Raw genomic sequence first — 20,318 nt, forward strand, 5'->3', positions numbered from 1 at the left:
GATGCGGGACTTGATCCCAGGACCCTGAGATCATGACCTGAGCCGAAGGCAGCGGCTTAACCACTGAGCCACCCAGGCGCCCAAAAAAAAATGATGATTTTTTTTGACAAAGCAATACTATTTCTAAGAATTTATCTGCAAAGTTTTTCTCAAAAGGAAACTATATTCATTATAACATTATTAAAACCATATCTACAGAGACTACAATTTATATAAGAGGCGCCTGGTGGCTCAATCAGTTAAGTGTCTAACTCTTGATTTTAGCTCAGGTCACAATCTCAGGGTTGTGAGATCAAGCCCTACGTCAGGCTCTGTACTGGGTGTGGAGCCTGCTTAAGATCCTCTCTCTCACTCTCTCTCTGCTCCTCCTCCATATATATATGTATGTACATACACACACACATATATATATACATACACACATATATATGTGTACATATGAGTAACAGCAAAATTGAAAATAACTGGTAATTTTTTAAAATTTTTATTTATTTGAGAGAGAGACTGAGAACACAAATGGAAAGGAAAAGCAGAAGGAGAGGGAGAAGCAGAGGGAGAAGCAGACTCCCCACTGAACAGGGAGCCTGATGTGGAGCAATTCCAGGACCCTGGGATCATAAACCAAACCGAAGGCAGACTCTTAACCTGAGCCACCGACTCAACCAACTGCCCCCAAACTAACTGATAATACTGAAGTGATGAAACTGGGTAATTATTTTATTTTACACTATTTTCTATAAGGCTATGGTAAGGCTTATAAGGCTATAAGGCTTGTATATTTAGTATACAAAAGGAAAAAAAAAACTACAGAAAAAGAACTTAAGGTTTTTATACCTAAGAATTAACTTAGTTGATAAGAAGCTTACTTATCTTACTTTAAAGTTAGCCTTTATAAAGAGTTTCATATGCAATCTCACTTATTTTAACAAAATAGTTATTAGCTATCTTTCAATATCACATAAAAGCAAGATCCATCGTATATAATGGTTAAGATAAACCGTTAATGGATCAGATAAATAAAAATCTGTTTCCCTTTAATATTTATTCAAAATAAATTAATATCATTACTATAAACAAAGCAATATGTTAAATTACAGCTTTGTTTTCAGAACGGTCAGATGAGGCATTCCCCTCCCTAACTCTAATACAATACCACTTGAAAATTGCTGTCAGGACTAATCCAAAATTCTAAGTTATTTACCTAGAACCAGAATTAGACTTTAAATCTAGTTAGGAACCTCTAAGATGTTCACAGTTCTAACATTTTACAGTTAACAAAATATTGGAAAGACTTGGTTTTGAAACTTTCAGTAAATCACTAGTGTAGCTAAACCAGCTTCCTCACTGAAAAATGACACTGCACAGGTTAAAAGATCACCATGACCCTTTCCAGCTTCAAAATTCTATGATTATGAAATTATACATATATAGATAATATAAATGTACATATATACATATTTAAATATTTACACATATATATAACATCTGTATATTTCCATTAAAGAATGTATACATAACTGAGTTATAACAATCACCTAAGTTTTCCTATATCCTGGCTTTTCCTTCCTTTCTTGTTTTCATCTTTAGACAGTTAAGAATTTTCTTTACCCATAAATAAACATTTAAATAAGATGAGTTTTTATTATAATCTTCTTATCTGGTTAAAAAATACTAAAATGAGTGTGAAAGGATAAAAAAGTGTAAATTCACAAGAATTAAGAGACTAAAAGAGAAAACAACAGGAACAGTAGACAAGATATGTCAATAAATTTTCAGCAAATGAAAAACAGATGGAGGATCTAGAGCTAAGAAAGCTGAATATCACACAACTGCAGAGAATTGCAACAAGAGAAAAGCCAATTCACCCAGCAAAAATCAGAAAGGCTCAGGAATTTGAGACACCAGATACCATAGCCAGCACAACAGGTCAAGACTAAAACACAGAGGAGTTGAAAATCTGTAAAAGAAGTAATCGCCCAGGCCCCTTCCCTGACCCAAACCAGACAAGTGATTACTCCTCCCCAAACCCAGCAGGAAAGGTGAGGGTTTTTTTTTTTTTAAGGAAAATAATGAAACAATAAGCAGAGGTCCAGGCACACAGTAAAAGAGGGCAGAAAGATGCTAAACTAAAAGTTAAAGGAAAGTGAAAGTCTTCAATCTAATGGGAAATACTGCAGCACTAATGTGCTTGGATCCAAGAATTCTGGAAAAGGATTCTTTGCAAAAACTGAATAGTCAAAAAAGGTATACAAATATTTGAAGCTCCCCCGGGGAAAAAAGGCCAGGCTCTTATCCAATCACCCTATCACCAAGTCCACCAGTTACCAAACCCAAACCTTAAACACAGTAAACTTTTCTCCGTAAACTTTTTAAACTTTTTAGCAATTATACAATGAAAGGTAAACAGTCACGTGATGAAAGCCTTTATCCTAAGAGACAGAAACCAAAACAGAAAAATAAAAGCAACTTGTAGTAAACAAGAGACATCAAAAAAATTACTGTTAATATCCCCAGAAACACATGAGAAGATGATCCAGCAAACAAGAATAGGAGGAACACTCAAAGAACAGGAAAACGTTAAATATAAGCAAATGGTAATTTGTAATAAAAAAATACAATAGGGTTAGAACATAAGGTCAAAGGACTCACAGAAAGGAGAAATAAAAAGATAAAAAACAGGAGGTAAAAGAAGATCAATCTAGAAAATCCAATATCCAATCAATATGCATTTCATAAAAAAAGAATGCAAAAAGGAGATATAGAAAAACACCCAAAGAATTTCCAGAATTGAAGGATATCAACTGCCTTAAATCCCCAGAACAATGAATTAATAAAAGATTTACACCAGGGGCACCTGGGTGGCTTAGTCAGGTAAGTGGCCACTTTTGGTTTCAGCTCAGGGTCTCAAGATTCTGGAACTGAGGTCCCCTCCGCACCTCAAGCTCCATACTCAGTGGGGAGTTTGCTTGAGGATTCTTTCTCCCTCTGCCCTTCCCCCAGCTCATGTGCAAGCTCTCTCTCTAAAATAAGTAAATCTTTAAAAAAAAAAAAAAAAAAAAGACATATACCACACATAGCTCAGAAAAATACAGACAACAGTCATATACAGATCCTAGAAACTTCTTAAGAGAAAAAAATGGTGTAAAGCAACACAAAAAACAAAAAAGACTTCCCTTCACATATCTAAGTGAAAATGACTTTCAACCTCTCTATATTCAACCCAATCACTGATCTAGTAAGAGATCAGAATAAAGACACTTTCAAATATGCAGTCTCAAAATTATACCTTGCATTCACCCTTTCTTAGGAAACTACCAGAGGATGTACTCCACCAAAAGTAGAGAGTAAACCAAAAAGATGTTCCAGATCCAGAAAATCTAACACTAGAGATAGGTATAAAGTCTCAGGATGGTATTGGGCTTAGGTATAAGAGATACATCAGAGAACAAGAAACAAAAATCCTTGCCCTCTAGCTTATGCTTGAAATGGAACAGCAATTCTCAAAATGGGGTCTGTAGGTCCCTGAGGGTCTTTAAAAACCTTTCAGAGGATCCAAGAGGTCAAGACTATTTTCACTATAATACTGAAACATGATTTATCTTTTTCACTGGGTTGACTTTTGTACTGATGATGTAAATAAAACTAAAAATAGGCAAAACTGCTGGTGCCTTAACAGGAATCAAGGAAATGGCACCAAACTGTACTGTATGACTACTGTAGTGGACATTATATTCTTCACTGCAACACACAGTTTAAAAGAAATTTTTTTAAGACAGTTTCACTTAAGAATGTCCTAGACAGAAGAGTAAAAATCATTAACTTCATAAATTTTAAACCTTGAACACACATCTTTTTAATATTCTGTATGATGAAATGGGAACTACACTTACCCACTGCTGCATATTAAAGAATAACGGTTATTTTGAGAAAAAGTGTTAATACAAACAAATTTCAAATTGAACAAGCTTTTATCATGACACTATCTCTAAAAACTAACTATGACTATTCAGACTTGGGTATTAGGCAGACATTTGCCCAAAAACCAATGAAGAGACTTTTTCATTTCAAGGAAAGCTGACATTATTTGTTACCCATGATAAAATCTGAGCTCTTAAGCAAAAATTAGAACTTAGGATAACTTGTATCCACCACCATGAGACTGACAGCTTCCCACTCAGTACTTGACAATTTCTGTGTTGAGATCGGTGGTGATATTCAAAAATGTGAATTTTTTAAATTACATAATAAAGACTCAAAATTCAGAAGGTATGCGTAACTCAGTGAACCACTATTCTCCCATAGGCCAATTCAGGATCTCACAGAATCATGCCTAGGTAAAAAAAATCCACTCACAGTATAAGACAAACCCATAGATTTTAATGTGATAGACTACAAAGTCATTGACATGTTTTCAAAAACCAGACTGCAACTAACCTTTAAGAAACCACTACTTGTCAAGTTTTAGTGTAGTATGAAAGAAGTAATTATCAGCAAAGGCTATTAAAATACTTTTTTCCAATACCATATATTTGTGAACCCAGATTTTCTTTATATATTTCAATCAAAACAACTGATCACAATGGAACGCAGGGGCAGATATAAGAATCCAATCCTCTTCTATTAAGCCAGACATTAGAGGGTTGCAAAAGTGGAAAATAATGTCACTTTTCTCACTAAGTGTGTTCTGGAAAATATAGTTACTTCTATACAAATATCTTATTTATGTTACCATGTAATGGGCTTATTATTATTTTTAAGTGGATTAATAAATATTCAAAATTTGCTCATGTAATTGCTAGTAAGGCAGTATTTACAGATATAGCCCATATAGATAAAAGTTCTTGGAGTCCACAATAATTTCTAAAAGTGTAAAGGAATCCTAAAACTAGAAAGTTTGAGAACCATTGCTCTAAGGTATCTACAGTTATTTCCATTCTCCTTTCTTGTCCAGCTTATTAAGTGCCCACATAAAGCATAAAGAAGTAGACAAAAAAAAAGGACACAGATTTAATTACATATCTTATTGTTGACTGGAAAAAAAATAGAGAATTGGAGGTAAGTATACATTTTCCTTTGTTTTAACTGCCAACAACATAACCCACCCATAATAGAAGAATGATTACATTTAACCCAGAAAAATTAATGGTAGATATAAAGCCTCTCCTTAAAGACACTAAATATAAAGTTTAAAAACCATGTCACCAAACTATAAATACATTTTCAAGTAACATATTTACACTTCAGAAAAATTACTCTGAAGTATAATCAATCCTCAAGAGACTGCAGAAGCCCCTACACTTATTATAGTTAACTTCCAATATTTATTCAGAAAACTGAACAAGAGCAAATGAGAGATCCAAAAATTGTCTTCTTCATCAATGATGGGTACTGAATTCCTACTCACCACCCTAGATATATACTCACTTCTGGATGTCCATAATATCATTGGCATACAATTGAATATACTTGCTCATTCAAGTCAAGGTCGTCAATTTATATTACACACTCCTAGTAAGAAAGAACTGCTTATACTTAACTCCACTGTATGGTATAGTACATGAAAAGACACATTAATAACTCTTTCTGATAAGGGCAATAATGAACTGAGCAGAGATTTTTAGGAGCCCCACAAGCTAACAATTTTTCAATATACCTGTAAACAGAAAACCCAACTATAGGAATGAACTCCTACAACTCTTGGTTTTCTGTCCCCCTTCTGTCTTCTAGTACTTCCTGGTTACAGTCTCCTGATTGCAAACCTCCCCCAAATACTCCCACTACCAAATTGAAACCAGGAGAGGTAATGACTACAACAGGACATCTATTTACAAAAACACCTAACTGAAAAGTTCAAGTGACTTACTGAAGACATGAAGCCAAGATGTGATCATTCAAAAGAAAGCTCAAAGGTATACACAAGTAGTTCCTTTGTCTAGTTATTAATAAAGGTACATTAAGCAGTTAGCCTTTTTCAGAAAACAGGTAGAGGGAAAAAGATTCCTAGAGAACATAGTTTATAATTATTTCTCTACTACTCATCCATTAGTATATCAAACTATATTTTTTAATCTTGGACACATGGCTTAAAAAAAAAAGTCATGTCAATGGGAAATCCACCTCAAAAAGGTAAAGTAAAAATGGGGCTAATAGCATTTTAGCATAGGAAGAAACCCACAAACAAGTACAAAGCCATGCAAACGCAGTAAAAGAACTGTGGTAAAATTCTAATTTAAGATAACAGCAAATTTCAAAAAAGACAGAACTGTCAAAAACACACCTATCATAATTAAAAATTTGTAAACTAGTATCTCTTTTTTTAAAGAGCATTATCAGTCCTAAGAATTTCTCCCCAATGGTTTGAAAATGAAAGCAGAAAATTCATCTATACATTTACTGTAACAAAATCATTACAGAAGTTTTCCAACTCTTAACACAACTTTTTGCTAAGACTGGTGGAACTGGTAAGGCCAATTAATACATACCAGCTGCCTTTAATTTTTTTTTTCTATTTCAAACATTTTTAGCTCTCTTATTTAAGACCGTAACAGTAGTAAAGTGTTACCACTTGGCAGGAAATCTCCTTTGCTTGTAAAGAAAGTGAGTATTTATAGACTCTAAAGCTAGACAGGATACACAGTTCCCCACAAGGTCGCACCTGCCATATTCAAATCCTTAAACCTGATAATTCTGCATATTCCCCTCACTTAGAGCTTTTATGTCTAGATGAGCGCTGGAATACTTTTTTGTAACAGAAAAAAATATTTGATTTATGTAAATACCTAGTACCTACTTAGTTGAAACTCGAATAGTTTGGTGCTAATTCTGAAAACGCAATTAACAACAAAAAATTTAGGCTTCCAGTGTACATTTAAATATGTATAACCTCTAAGATAGAAGTTATGCTAAGGCTGATCTAAAATCATGAGTCCGCAACATGTCTAAGTAGTGCATTATAACCTCTCACCAAAGTGAACAGAGATCAAGGGCAGCCATGTGCTCCTAAGGAAGCCCATAAAGGTGGTCATATGACCACAAGGCCAAAAATTCTGAGGTCAAGGAAATTGAAGGTTTAAAGCGAGTATATTTATATGTGAAGGAAGTTAAGTCCACCTCACCCAGCACCATCTCTCTCTCAGCAAGAGTGGGAGCGCGGAAGGGGGACAGGGAGGGAAAGAGGTGGATCTCAAATACCGACAGCAGAGTGAGTGGGGTGGAGTGCACCAGGCTGCAGCCTCCCTCTTGCTCCATCCTACTATAGCTAGTGACGAAGCACCAACACACTGCAAGATGAGCACAGAAACCCAAAAGCAGTGATGGAGGACCAGGGACTGGGGGTGCAGATGGAGGTGTGGTCTAGGTATGAAGAGAATTTAGAGCTGGTTAACTCTTCCTCACCACCACCAGACTAAAGGCCTAGCTGGAGGCCTGCGACCGCACAGTACCCCAGAGGCACCCACCACCCAAACACCCCAACTTGGACTTCCAGGGTCAGAAAGCGCCAGGTACCGGGCGCATGCGTGCTGCGCCGCTCCGCACGCCTCGCGGCCGCCACCCCCCCCCCCCCCCCCCCCCCCTCCACGTCGTCTTCCCCGCGGACTGCGCCAGGCCCCGCGCCGCTTCTCGCCGGAGCAGGGCCTCGGAACCTTGCGCCCGCAGCCGCTGCCTCCCAGGTTCCGGATGCGGGCATCACCTGGGTCCTGGCCTCCGGCTTCACGCCTCCCGTAGACTTGCAAGCGCCACAGACCAAAAAACCTTCCTTCAAATCTGGGCGCCGCTGCCGTCCTCCGAACTTGGTTCAGTTTAAGCTCACCGCCTTCCTGGTTCCAGCGCCAGGCAGCCTCAGCCGAGCTTCCGAGTGCATCGATAGAGACTGCCAGGAGTTAGAGGAGTACCGAGGGAGTAGATTGTCACGCCGCCAATTTTTTGTTTGGTGTTGGTTTTGCGTCCTTGCTTATTTGATTTTTGTTTGTTTGTTTGTTTGTTTGTTTGTTTCCCAAAAAGCAATAAAGGTGAAGACTGAAAAGTGTTATTGCCTTAGTAACCGTCGCTATCGTCTTAGATAATCAGTAAACAAATCTGCATCGTAGGAAGTTATGTTTAAGACACCACACGTAGCAAAATTAGTTATCTCACTCTGGGGGAGGAAGAAACTAGCCCAACGATAATAAATCATGGGAGTGTGTCTGTGTAGAGTCGTGTGTGATTAAACTCTAATGATTTATTTGCAAAAATGCATTAAAATCGGTGTTTCTTCTACCCTGAAGGTGAAGGCATTCACAGGTTGGGTGCAAATTAGTTTCCCACATTAAAGTTAACGGGTTGGTGGAGGAATGGGAGAAGGCTGCCTGAGGCAGGGAGCCGAGGTTTCTTCTGAAAGAGAAATTAAATGTATAGATTTTTTTGTTGTTGTTTAAACCAATAGAAATTACAGCGATTCAGCATTTTCTGTGACTCACACTACATTATTTATCTGTAAGAAACCTAAAGGAGGTGAATAAACCCTTGGCCTTGGTTTGGGTAGACTGGAAGAACCAACTTGTCAACTGATAGATATCCAGGCTAGAGTTTTCCGCTGACGGTTTGAGAGGGTGAAAATCACCTCCACAAATATATTGCTCATAAATGACTTTACCTTAAATAACCAGTTTTGAGGGACCGTTTTAAAACTTAACTACTACACTACACGTTTATTTTAAATAATTCAAGAGCTGGGGAGTGGGGGGAGCTTGGCGTCCTGAATTTCATTGGAACCTGTGTATCTGTCTGCAGGTTGTCAACTAAACTTTATTCAGTGTTGCTGTTGGTTTTTTTTTTTTCTTTTTACCAAAACCACGTTTTGAAAAACCCTGTCTCAAGAAAAAATTTTTTATCTAATGAAACATCCTTAGAACTTCATGAGCATTTATTAGCATATGATTTTAAAACTTTGTTGATGTTGGTTTTTAACTAAACTTCCCTTGGGCCAGTGGAAATCTGTGGGAAGGCACTGCAGATTTCTCACATCCGCATCTAATATTAACACTACTATTCCTAAATGTATACAAAAAGCCGATATGCCAGGAAAATCTATGGGAAAAATCTATTTGGTGTGAGTTCCATGATGATTGTGTCTGAGAGTTCCCTGATCACCTTTAAAGTGGTCATTTTTCCCTCAAGCTCAGTAGACAGAATTTTAAAAGTAGCTATTGAGTCTCCTGATCCCTTGCCAGACTTCTAATAGTGATTATGTTGGAGCTGTTTGTGAATACACATTTAACACCTCAGTTTTAGAGCTCTTTGAGCACCACATCTATTTAGCTGACCCCATTCCTGGTCATTCTGCTAAATAACCTGAAAGATGGATTTTCATAAAGGATTAAAGTTTTATGGTTATTCTCTGATAATATCAGAATTGAAGTGGTTACAAGTAGGAAACCAAGACTAAGTGTAAAATCATGTTTCTAAATTCATAACTTTGAAAAATGTGAGTATGTGAGTCTCTTTTGTAGTGTGATAAAATAGAAGCAAGCACTCATATAACTCATTAATACCTAAAAGCTATTGCTACTGGAAACAAAGATTTTAATTATTTCCGCTAAATACAGCACTAAATGTTTTAAGAAGAACAAAGGACAACTTCAGAATTCAAAAGAAAAAAAAGACAAAGTAACATTCCTAAAAAGTATGATTTTCATTTTCCTTAAATGCACTTAAATGTGAACATTTTAATCTGAAGAGTAGTATATATAGAATGACAAAGGTACATATAGCCTCTATTTTTATATATTCTAGAACCACTGATGATATAATTGTTTTCTCTTTTTACAAATGATTCAGATTGTTTTGATGATAGATTTCAAATTATCTGTTCATGCCTCAATCGAAGGGCAGAAGTATACCTAACACATTTCTGTAACTGCTTTTATTTTTCCTGAGAGTATCAGATCCAGGAAGATGAACTACTTACATTTAACATCAGAAGAAAATGTCCCCCAAACCACACTTGGAAAGATATATTTGTTTGTAGGCTAGAGTAATTATCTTTCCTATGTAAATATTCTTGTGTGAGATATATACATGGCCACACCGTCACTGCAAGCTTTGCCCTACACAGGACAAATGACTCAGTAATATAGATGTTCCTTCCATATAACAAACTATTTCGATGAAAATAGTCCAGGAATAGAATTTTAAATTGTGGCTTTGACAGGGAGAGAGAGAGACCTTTCTCCCGGTGACTCTCTTTTTGAATAGTCCATGATTTAAAAAAAAAAAAAAATAGATAGGGCATAAACTTAACATGAATTTTTTTTCAAACTCAAAGAGGGATAATAATTCACTTTTCAAGATTAGGAAATCAACTAGAATGTTTCTGAGGATGCTGAAGAATACCTCCTGTAGTTAATTGTGGGAGGGGTCCGGGTTCAGGGAGTTGTAAGGGAAAAGGGATCAGGATCCTGAGACCTCAAAGAGGGAACGAAGTCAAACTGTCCTTGACCAGGCGCTAAAGAAACACTTTAAAATGGAATCTGTCAGGGAACAGCTGCTCGGGAAATGTGTTAAATAGACTGGCCCATACGAGTTGGGTTTGTCTGTAGAGGTGTCGGCCTGGGCTCCAGTGCACGAGTAGTGGGGTGAATCACAAACTCCCCTGGGCGGGGAGCTTAGTGAAGACCCAAGCTCAGCTCTGGCCGCGAGCTGGGAAGCCCCTTAAGGAGCCGCGCAGGTCTGGAAAGCTGTAAAGGACCCTGACTCTGAGCAGGTTTGTGAACCCAGGTTGCCGAGCTGTGTGGGTTGATGTGCAGGATGTAGGTTTGGGACACAGAGCTAGGATACGGAACTGGGGTGCGGGCACCTAATACAGGTCAAGGAAGCCTGGCAGCAAGGCGGGGAGGAGCAGTTGCGCGGCACCCTGACGCGGTGCGAGGTTGTGGGGTCGAATGCCCAGTCCGGATACCCGACTGTCTCCCGCAGCCGCGCACTTGTCAGTTTCCTCTTGGCCACGCCCCGGCGGAGTAGGTCCAGGTCCCCAGTGTTTAACTGAATCGTGACACCAACGCAAAATCCACGCCTAATTAAATTAATTAGGGATTCTCGTCAATCCTGGATTAATGGCCAAGAGCACAGGCGGCCGAGGCTATCTGAAAACCGGGACGGCCTGGGACCGGCTTCCTTTTCCCGCCCCCTCCCGTCCCCTTCTCTGCCCTCCCACTCCTGCTCCAGCCCGCCTGGACTCCAGCCTCAATCAATCTCAATCTCTCTCTCTCTCTTTCTCTTTCTCTCTCTCTCTCTCCCCCCCCCCCCTTTCTCTCTCTCTCTCTCTCTCTCCCCCTCCCCCCCCCCCCCCCCCCCCTCCTCGGGGGGCTGGACCAGTAAAAACCCCCGAACGAGCCCCCCCCCCCCCAGGTAGTGGTGCGGGTGCTTCCCCAGGAAGGGGCTCCCTCGGAGTTGCGAAGGGGAGGTAATTTACTCAGAACAAGGGGCCGCCTTTGCGAAGTATAAATAGTGAGACTTCAAGCGCAGCATTGCTATCAGATCTGAACTCTCCGCAGGAAGAATTGTCAAAGATCTTAACATTGAACAAGCGCGCTCCGGCAGGGAAGCATCAGTTCCCATTTCCCTCCTGCGGCCCCCGCCCCTTCCCCTCTCCTCCTTCTCCTCCTCCTCCTCCTCCTCCTTTTCTTCCTCCTCCTTCTCTTCTTCCTCCTCCTCCTCTTCCTCCTCCTCTTCTTACTTCTTTTTCTCCTACTTCTCCTCCTCTTTCTTCTTTCTTCTCTTCTTTTTTTTCTTCTTCTTCTTCCTCCTCCTCCAGCTCCTCCCCCACCCCCTGCCCCATTGATGTGTTATTATTGGGGGGGTTGGAGCAGTAAAAAAAGAAGAAGGAAAAAAAGAGCGGGGCTCGGCTGGGAGAGGTTGAGCGCGGGGCTGACGGGCTTCGGCGGCGATGGAAGAACTTACGGCGTTCGTCTCTAAGTCTTTTGACCAGAAAGTGAAGGAGAAGAAGGAGGCTATCACGTACCGAGAAGTGCTGGAGAGCGGGCCGCTGCGCGGGACCAAGGAGCCGACGGGCTGCGCCGAGCCGGGCCGAGACGACCGCAGCAGCCCGGCAGTCCGGGCGGCCGGCGGAGGCGGCGGCGGAGGAGGAGGCGGAGGCGGAGGCGGAGGAGGCGGAGGAGGTGCAGGAGGAGGAGGAGCAGGCGGAGGAGCTGGAGGAGGGCGCTCTCCCGTCCGGGAGCTGGACATGGGCGCCGCTGAGAGAAGCAGAGAGCCTGGCAGCCCGCGGCTCACCGAGGGTAACGGCCTAAAACCCCAGCCGCGATTCCCCTTCCCGCCTTCCTGACTCCTCTCAGGCAAAAGAGGACTCCGAGGCCCAGCGGGGAGAGGGGCGGGACGCGGAGAGGGCCCTTGGACCCCAGCTTTGGAAGCTAGAGTGATGAAGGGTGGGAGTCCGGTGGTGTGCACGGTCGTGGGTGGGGTCCGAGTGTTTGTGAAGACGGGGGGCGTGGGGTTTGCGCGCGCCCTTTTCAGATGCTCCGGCTTTGCCGGTTCCACTGTAGCGCGTTTCACCAGCCGGAGGATGGGCCGGCAGCCCAGACGGCCAGCGGGCGGATGGGGAAGTTCGCTGGGCCCGGCTGCGGCGGGGGTGCTGACAGCAGCGGGGCCAGGCGGCGGGATTATGGTTATCATCTAGCGCCGAGTTTGCGGGAGCCCCTTTCCTAGGCCTGAGAAAGAAAGAAAAAGACAGGAAGGAGAGAGGGGAGAGAGCGATTTCACTCTTGGGTCGCCCCAGGGTTTCCGGCCGCGGCTAAGATGCACTCGAAGTCCACGAAGATCCTGGCTTCTTGGATCTTGGAGGTCAAAACTTCTCATTCTCTTTGAGCTATTAAGATCGAACAGTGCCAAGGCAGTCTAGACTGTTCTCTCGGGAGACACGTTAAGCTCCCTTTTTTGGTGGGTTTTTCCATATTTACACAATTCCATTGCTGTTTCGAATCCTTTAGTACTCTGGTTTTTTGGGAGGGGGGTGTGTGTGAGGAATCCTTTGGTGCCAGCAAAGTGTTAGGAAATGGCTTTATCTAGATGGTGGAGCGTCCTGTACCAATTCAAAAGAGTTCAACAATAAAATTAATTTGGCACTTGGTGCCTGCAGTAACTGGTGTGCTGCCATATTTTTCCAATTAGGAAAATATGTGACATGCGTAGAATCACATATTTAAGCAAGCAATTAAGTTGTTTATAACACGGTCTGTTCCTGTTTAGGCCAATAAATGAAATTTGGGGGCAAAATAGAGATTATATTAAGTCTATTAATCAAGTGGAAATGAGGACATCTTTCTCTTTGAAGCTCGGAAAGTTTGAAAGGCATCCACTGTAAATGACATGAAATAAACAAAGCCTTCTCAACCCTTAAGTAAATTTCATTACAATATCAGTGGAAATATTTTATTAACTTGGCTGAATGTTAGCTGTAATGTTATCCGCTTCCTCTCCCGTGGAAGGACGAATGTCCATAAAACGAACTCTGAGTACAAGAAATGCAGGCAACACTTAAGATCATGGTAGCTAGACTGCTAGACTGGGCTGGGATCTAGAGGCTCTTCTTCTCCCAGACCAGGCAGCAGGCCCTCCTAAATTTGGAAAATGGTGGCACAGCTGACAGGCGGCCAGTGCAGCCTCCCAGGCGTGAGTCCGCTGCTCCAGGCCCAGGGTACACCAGCCCACCGCATCGCGCGGTTAGGGTCTGAACCCGGGCAGACACAGTCCTGGGATTGTGGATTTCCAAGCTCAGGACAAGTATTAATTTCTCTGCAGGCTGGTTCTTCCCGAAATGATTTTTAACACCCATGCTGATCGGGATCCTGGGCTAGGAAGAATTGCAAATAGCCTCGACTATCCAAACTCAGCTTTGACACCTTATAAAAAAACCCAAGGCTCCGACTCAGGCGCAGAGGATGAAGGATCCAGAGGGCAGCTTATGTTGATATGGGCTCCCCTGATCACTGCCCTTTGGCCTAAATATATATCCCTCGGGTGACTCTGTATGCTCACACTCTCAGAGCTCCCGTTTTTAAGGGAGAAGGAAGGACAGTAAAGTAGCAACGGATGTGTGCAAACCCAGAGCAGAAAAAAAAAAATGCATATTTTATTAAACAACGGAGCTGCTAGATGAATGAAAAGGCTTTGCGCAACCAATAGAAACCAAGGATCACTAATGTTCTGCTTGAACCTGTTGATCTCTGTGGGTTTAAGCATTTAGGGTCGAGTCTGCCTTTCCAGTGGGGCGGGAGAAGGAGAAAACTGAGGCAGCGGTCTGTTTCGCGCGCCTCGCGAAGCTAGTTATCTCCGCTCTCGCCTTTTGGCCTGGCGTGAGCCGCAAGCCCTTCAGGCAGCCAACATGGCGTGGGTGCCTCTGCTCAGGCACCCAGTGTCCGGCATGGGGGGTAGGGACTGCTTGGCCGCCAGTGGTCCTCCGCAGGGTTAGGCTTGAGCCCTGGGTCAGCACCGAAAGCCCGGAGATGCGGCTCCCAGTGCCGCTCAACACCCGGGTCTTGTTCCGCCGCTGCGACCCTTGGGCCCAATTGTTCCCAAATTAGAGCAGCAAGTTTAGAGAAACAGAGAGCCAGCGACGGTCGGAGCAGGCCTGAGAATAGCCCAGCATCCTGGGAGTAGCCGGTGAGAAGCCGGTGCTTGGCCTCGCCGCGCCCTTCTGCCCCGACCGGATTCTGTGTCTGGCCGGGCGCGGCGCTCTTGATTCCGTGCCTGCGAGGGAGATGGTGAGTGCGAGAGAGGTTGAGTGGAATGGATTTGGTGTTCGCGGGGGAGGGCTGGGGATGGTGGAGCGGACAGTGAGGAGGTGAGTTGAGGCTACAGTTGCGAAGGGGTAAGTGGGTGAATAGCTGGGGGCAGACGGTCGCCCAGAGTTGATCTTCTCGCGTCTCCAGAATCCTCTTCCTCAGGACTGGGTGAGGGACTAGACAGGAACTCCGGGAGGGGGCAGGATCCTCCATCATTTTGTAGACAGATCTAGTAGCAGGATTTGCTGTGTTGTTTTTGTACGTGCGTGTGTGTGTGTGTGTGTTGTGCGCACATGGACATATGCGTGGCTTATTTGTGGTGCCCCTCCAGTGTCCCCAGAGCTGAAGGATCGCAAGGAGGATGCAAAAGGGATGGAAGACGAAGGCCAGACCAAAATCAAGCAGAGGCGAAGTCGGACCAATTTCACTCTGGAACAACTCAACGAACTGGAGAGGCTTTTCGATGAGACCCACTACCCAGACGCTTTCATGCGCGAGGAACTGAGCCAAAGGCTGGGACTGTCCGAAGCCCGAGTGCAGGTATCCAGCTGTGAGGAGGTCAAGGCAGGGCGCGTAGAGTGGAGGAGGGGCACGCGTGGGGTTAGAGAGGCCGCTTGGGAGACACACACGGAGGGCGCAGGTTCAAGAATCTGGAGTGAGGTGAGAAGGGATGGGATATCTTTACTAGAGGTCTTATTTTCCAAAGTAAATCTTAGTCTTGTAGCCTACCCTCCACCCCATCCCAACATATGTTCCCAGCAGAAGAAAGCTGTGCTGGGCTTGCTCCCAGAGTTTCTATAAACCACAACCACCCCCCCCCCTCCTCGCCTTACGATGCCTTTAATGTGGTTTAATCCTAATGGGCCTACTTTTATAAGCCTTAAAAAAAAAATCCCACAGAAAACGTTTTATCTTCTGGATGCCTTAAAAGTTACAACGAATATTTTGTTCGCCTGAGTTGGTTTTCCTTGAGGGCCTGCTCTGGGGTCTAGGGTTGCCAAGCGGATATGCCAATTAGGTTTATAGATGTACAGACTATAAAGAAAATTAGCAACTGTTAAGTGTGGAAATTTACAGTTTGCCGTTAGCAGTCGATCTCAAACTGTGTGTAAAACAGTGGAGACAGAAATGCATTTTGGTCACTCTTTGTTCCCTCACTTAACCAAGACAGCAAACCTGAACCGACAGAACTTAATTTTAAAACAACTTACATATCTTAATATTGGCATTCCCAGAGTCCAACACCCAACAAGTGCCATATGTGATGAAGTTAGAATTGGAGCAGGTTTCTTGTTTTTTGTTTTTTCACTGGTTGTGGGGGTGGAAGTAATGGCAATAGGCTTTGGGGGCATTCAAGGTAGAAAATTAATACACACATGGATACATATCCTTCTGCTTTTATGGAGAAAACATTTAAGTGTTCAGACTGTATTTCCGCTCAAATAATAAAATAGAAGAAAATGATGGTCATTATTTGTTTGAACACATGGAGCAGTTTTAGGCCTGAACATCTGCAGCTGTTATAAAGTATCACTGTAACAGATACTCCCGGGGTCTCTGGGTGAAGAGACCACCATCTGCAGCAAACTATGCAATTCTTATGGGGCTTCCCGCATCTTGTAATAGGATCAGGACAAAAACAGAGCAGTCACGTTGAAGGGAAAAAGTAATAATAGGCTGCCTTGGTCATCACAGCCGTCAATAGAAGGCTCTGCTCTTCCTTTTTAAGCCTCTGCTGCTTTGCTGTGTGTACTCAAATCTCTAGAGGCTCAGCAACCCCTTAAAGACATGATGATAATTATTACAGTTATGAGCATTAGTATCTCAGTTCCAACTCTTCTAGGGGAAAAAAGAGGCAAGAAGCCTCAGGCCATGTGAGTTACACAAAGGATGCCACCCTGGCATGAAATCTACCCTTCTATTACACTAAATGGCAGGGGAATTTTTGAAGATTTATATTGACTATGACACTTGCTTTCAAAAACAAGAAAAAGCTCTGAAGCAGTATTTTTCTTTTATAGTTTTTTTCAAACCTTAATTTGTGAATCAGTCAATATGCTGTATTATTGGAACATAATGCTGTATGATTGGAGTGTAAAAACAAGCTTTGTATGAATTTTTAAAAATCTGTCATACTGCCTCTGAAAGTTGGCAAGTGTATTTAAGAAGGTAATATGTGGGAGAAGACAGTATCCAGAGTGACTTGATTCATACCTTCCCCTTCTCACAGAATATTGTCTTTTTTTTTTCCCTCATAAGAAGTGAACTTTATTGCTGGTCTTCATTTTTTCATACTTTTATTTAAATTTTAGGGTTATTTTCTACTACCCTAACCGTAAGCAGTGGATTTTTTCTGTAGAAGCGAATTAGATTATCATGATAATGACACAATTATTCTGCTACTGTGTTACACTCTACTGCACAGAGGAACAGAGAAATTCTAAACTTCTTTGTAGTGAGGCTTTTATGGCACTAATTACCTCTTCCCCCACTCTTATCCACCCCCCCCAAACAGAGTCACTATTTGCTTTGGTGTTTGGTTTTTCTTGAAGATGAAGCTAATTAATATTACAGGCTATTAATGAGCACATTCTTCTCAGGTCTTACTGGGCAAACATCTAAACCCATTATCACTTTAGTATCAGGTATCAGGGAGAGTTTTAGGCCTTGGGGACTCTATAATGTAGAAAGATGAAACCAGGACTAATAGTAATTTATCAAGAAACAATTTATCTTGCAAAAGACTATGAAATTCTTTTTTGTCATTCATTTACATTATTTGACTTTGGAAATTGAGAGTGTTTTTTATAATTCAAATATCGCTTGCTATATCTCTGAATCCTTGCCTAAAATACTAATTTTTTTTCAGTATACTCTGGTAATTAAAGAAATATGTTTGAGTTCATAAAATCTAGATTTTATTTTATTTTTCCAATTTGTAGGTTTGGTTTCAAAATCGAAGAGCAAAATGTAGAAAACAAGAAAATCAACTCCATAAAGGTATGCTTCTCAAAGAACATCTGATATTCTAAGTAAAAAGAGAACTGGGTAATATTGTTATACAAAGTCAGAAAGAAACTCAGAAAGATAATCATGTTCTCTATTTAAAATCTGCCTGAAAGCAGTTAATGAGAGTACTAAAGTACGGGAGTACATTTATTTTCATTATGGCAACTGTTTAGGAAGATAACAGTCCAATTCCAAAGGAGTTTGTTCTATTTTGGTATTGTTCGGAACTCTGGGAAACAATGCTGGAAATATTAAACTCACATTATTGTGTTTTATCCCCCCCCCCTTTTTTACAGGTGTTCTCATAGGGGCTGCCAGCCAGTTTGAAGCTTGTAGAGTTGCACCCTATGTCAATGTAGGTGCTTTAAGGATGCCATTTCAGCAGGCAAGTATAGCCCAGTTTCAACCAGTTTTCAACTGTAAAAAGACCTGGATGTTTGCTTGAATTGTTGAGCATACCCTCTCTGAGTCCTAGTGTTGGTGTCCTTGCAGTTGAAGAATAATTTTGAGATGATATAGTAAATCTACTCCCCTTTAAAAACCTATAAAATGTCAGGGGCCTACATGCCTAGTCCTTTCTGTTCTCATGGGAAACCTGCAGAGGCCTGAGGCCAGCAACTGGTCCTTTAAAAATGCACTAAAGATTGCACTTGGGGAGAGGAAGGAAAAGCCTTTTGATTAAGATTTTGTCAGATCCAATACAGAGATTAGTCCTAAGGTGTTTTCTAAGGCAACTTTCTAAATATTTTTCTAGGTATTTCCTTTCCCTTAGTCACAATAAATGTCTCGGACAAAAGAAAAGTAAATAAATAAAAGTACTTCCAACTCAGACTTGATTTTTAAAAGCTGTCTCTGCAAACAAAGCTTCATCTCTAGTAGAGAGAGAAGCCTTGGTCTTCCTAGGGATGCCCTGCCTCTGCAATCCCTTTCTTAGGCATAAAGAAACCTTTAAGACTACATTTTAAAAGGACAGCCTGCAGCAATGATTTAATCCTGGGAAATCCCAGTGCTCTAAACGCCCCTGCTTTCCCAGCCTTAGGGCTCAATCCTTACCAACCAGCGCCTGACCTTCCCCTTCCTCAGCCGGGACCCCTGCTTGGTAGGGCTGTGAAGTCAAGAATTAGCTCTCAGTTGGCAACACCCTGGACTGGGGAGACATCTGGGTGTACCCATGTATTGATGGTTACTGTTAGGGAGATCTTAGCTCTCTTGACACTGCAGGATTCTAGCTTACATCCTGATGCTAGGCTTTTGAAGCAAGAGAGAATGATTGGAGAGAGAGTGGGGTCTTAAAAGGAGACCCTTACTACTCAGAAAGTGATCTGCAGGCCTGCAGCACCAGCACCACCTGGGAGATTGTTAGAAATGCAGAATCTCAGGTCCCAATGCAGACCTTCTGAAGTAGAATCTGCATTTTTAAGAAGATCTGCTTTATAACAAGGGTAACTGTTATAGCAGTAAAGGTTAGAAGTACTAACAATTGTGCCAGTTGTGATGAAGATGCAATATTTTCCCCGGGTGACAGGGAAAAGTTTTATAGTTTGCTTGCTATTACTTCAGTGCTTTAATGGATAAGAGCTGTATGATGGCATCAAGAGAGCCTTTCCAAATTACTTTGTAATTTTGAGGAGGGCGATGTTTTAACACAATAGCAGTGTTGCCCTCTGATGGGCCCAGCTCCCGAGGGGGCAGCCACATTCCTGCAGACAGGAGTCCCCCAGGGCCCAGGGAGGTAAGACGTGCTGAAGGAGCTGCAGAGACTCTGGCGCACCGGAGTATCCCCGCAGCGCCCCAGATTCAGTAACAAACTGAGAAGGTCAGCCAAACTCCCCTTTCCTGTCCCCAGCCCCAGCCTTCCCCCTCACCAAGCTGGACGCCGTTAATGCTCTGTTTCTATTCTGTTGTCACCCTAGGATAGTCATTGCAACGTGACGCCCTTGTCCTTTCAGGTTCAGGCGCAGCTGCAGCTGGACAGCGCCGTGGCGCACGCGCACCACCACCTGCACCCGCACCTGGCCGCGCACGCGCCCTATATGATGTTCCCGGCGCCGCCCTTCGGACTGCCGCTGGCCACCCTGGCGGCGGACTCAGCCTCCGCCGCCTCTGTGGTGGCTGCCGCCGCCGCAGCCAAGACCACCAGCAAGAACTCCAGCATCGCGGATCTCAGACTGAAAGCCAAAAAGCACGCTGCCGCCCTGGGTCTGTGACGCCAACGCCAGTGCCAGCGCCAAATTCGCGCCCCCAGCGCGGCGCGCACCCTGCAAACCCTCCGTGCCCCGCTGCTTTCCGTTTAACCCCTCCGGACCTCCGGAACCGACCCTTTTTCCGCCCCGCTGATCGCCCTTTGCCACCTTCCACATACGAGACTCGGAGGGCGAGACTCCGCGCCGGACCTTGAATCCCCCTAGGCGCACCAGCTCTGTGGCTCCTGACCATAAACTTACCCAAGGGCGTAGAATTTGGCTTCATACGGGCAAGTTTTCGGGAAGTCTGGAGAGAGACTGAACAAGGGAGCGCTGGGACACGGGAGTGTGG

General features: G+C 42.9%; 2 protein-coding genes across 3 annotated transcripts in view; one reads left to right on the forward strand and one right to left on the reverse strand.

Moving 5' to 3' along the window:
* RSRC1 (arginine and serine rich coiled-coil 1) overlaps window positions 1-8,442 on the reverse strand; it is a 412,534-nt gene extending 404,092 nt beyond the window's left edge. Inside the window, exons 1-2 of the mRNA XM_059388345.1 lie at window positions 8,430-8,442; window positions 7,691-7,870 (exon numbers count right to left, since the gene is read on the reverse strand). Coding sequence (XP_059244328.1) covers window positions 7,691-7,870; window positions 8,430-8,442 — 193 coding nt within the window. The remainder of the gene's footprint in view (window positions 1-7,690; window positions 7,871-8,429) is intronic.
* Window positions 8,443-11,424: 2,982 nt separating this feature from the next.
* SHOX2 (SHOX homeobox 2) lies at window positions 11,425-20,312 on the forward strand. 2 transcript variants are annotated; one of them, XM_059388071.1, is made up of 5 exons: window positions 11,425-12,272; window positions 15,106-15,314; window positions 17,717-17,774; window positions 18,080-18,168; window positions 19,697-20,312. In XM_059388071.1, the coding sequence occupies exons 1-5, from the start codon at window positions 11,924-11,926 to the stop codon at window positions 19,988-19,990; spliced, it is 999 nt and encodes a 332-aa protein (XP_059244054.1). In that variant the 5' UTR covers window positions 11,425-11,923; the 3' UTR covers window positions 19,991-20,312. The 2 variants fall into 2 exon arrangements, with proteins under 2 accessions (XP_059244054.1, XP_059244055.1); XM_059388072.1 differs by having other exon boundaries at window positions 11,429-12,272; window positions 19,733-20,312.
* Window positions 20,313-20,318: the final 6 nt, after the last annotated feature.

This window comes from Mustela nigripes, chromosome 2 (genome assembly GCF_022355385.1).
Source record: "Mustela nigripes isolate SB6536 chromosome 2, MUSNIG.SB6536, whole genome shotgun sequence".
Classification (NCBI taxonomy): domain Eukaryota; kingdom Metazoa; phylum Chordata; class Mammalia; order Carnivora; family Mustelidae; genus Mustela; species Mustela nigripes.

Coding starts and splice junctions, on each gene's coding strand:
- SHOX2 (XM_059388071.1), top strand. CDS start 11,924: ATGGAAGAACTTACGGCGTTCGTCTCTAAGTCTTTTGACCAGAAAGTG. Junction 15,315..17,716: donor TGTCCGAAGCCCGAGTGCAG/GTATCCAGCTGT, acceptor TCCAATTTGTAG/GTTTGGTTTCAAAATCGAAG. Junction 17,775..18,079: donor AGAAAATCAACTCCATAAAG/GTATGCTTCTCA, acceptor CCTTTTTTACAG/GTGTTCTCATAGGGGCTGCC.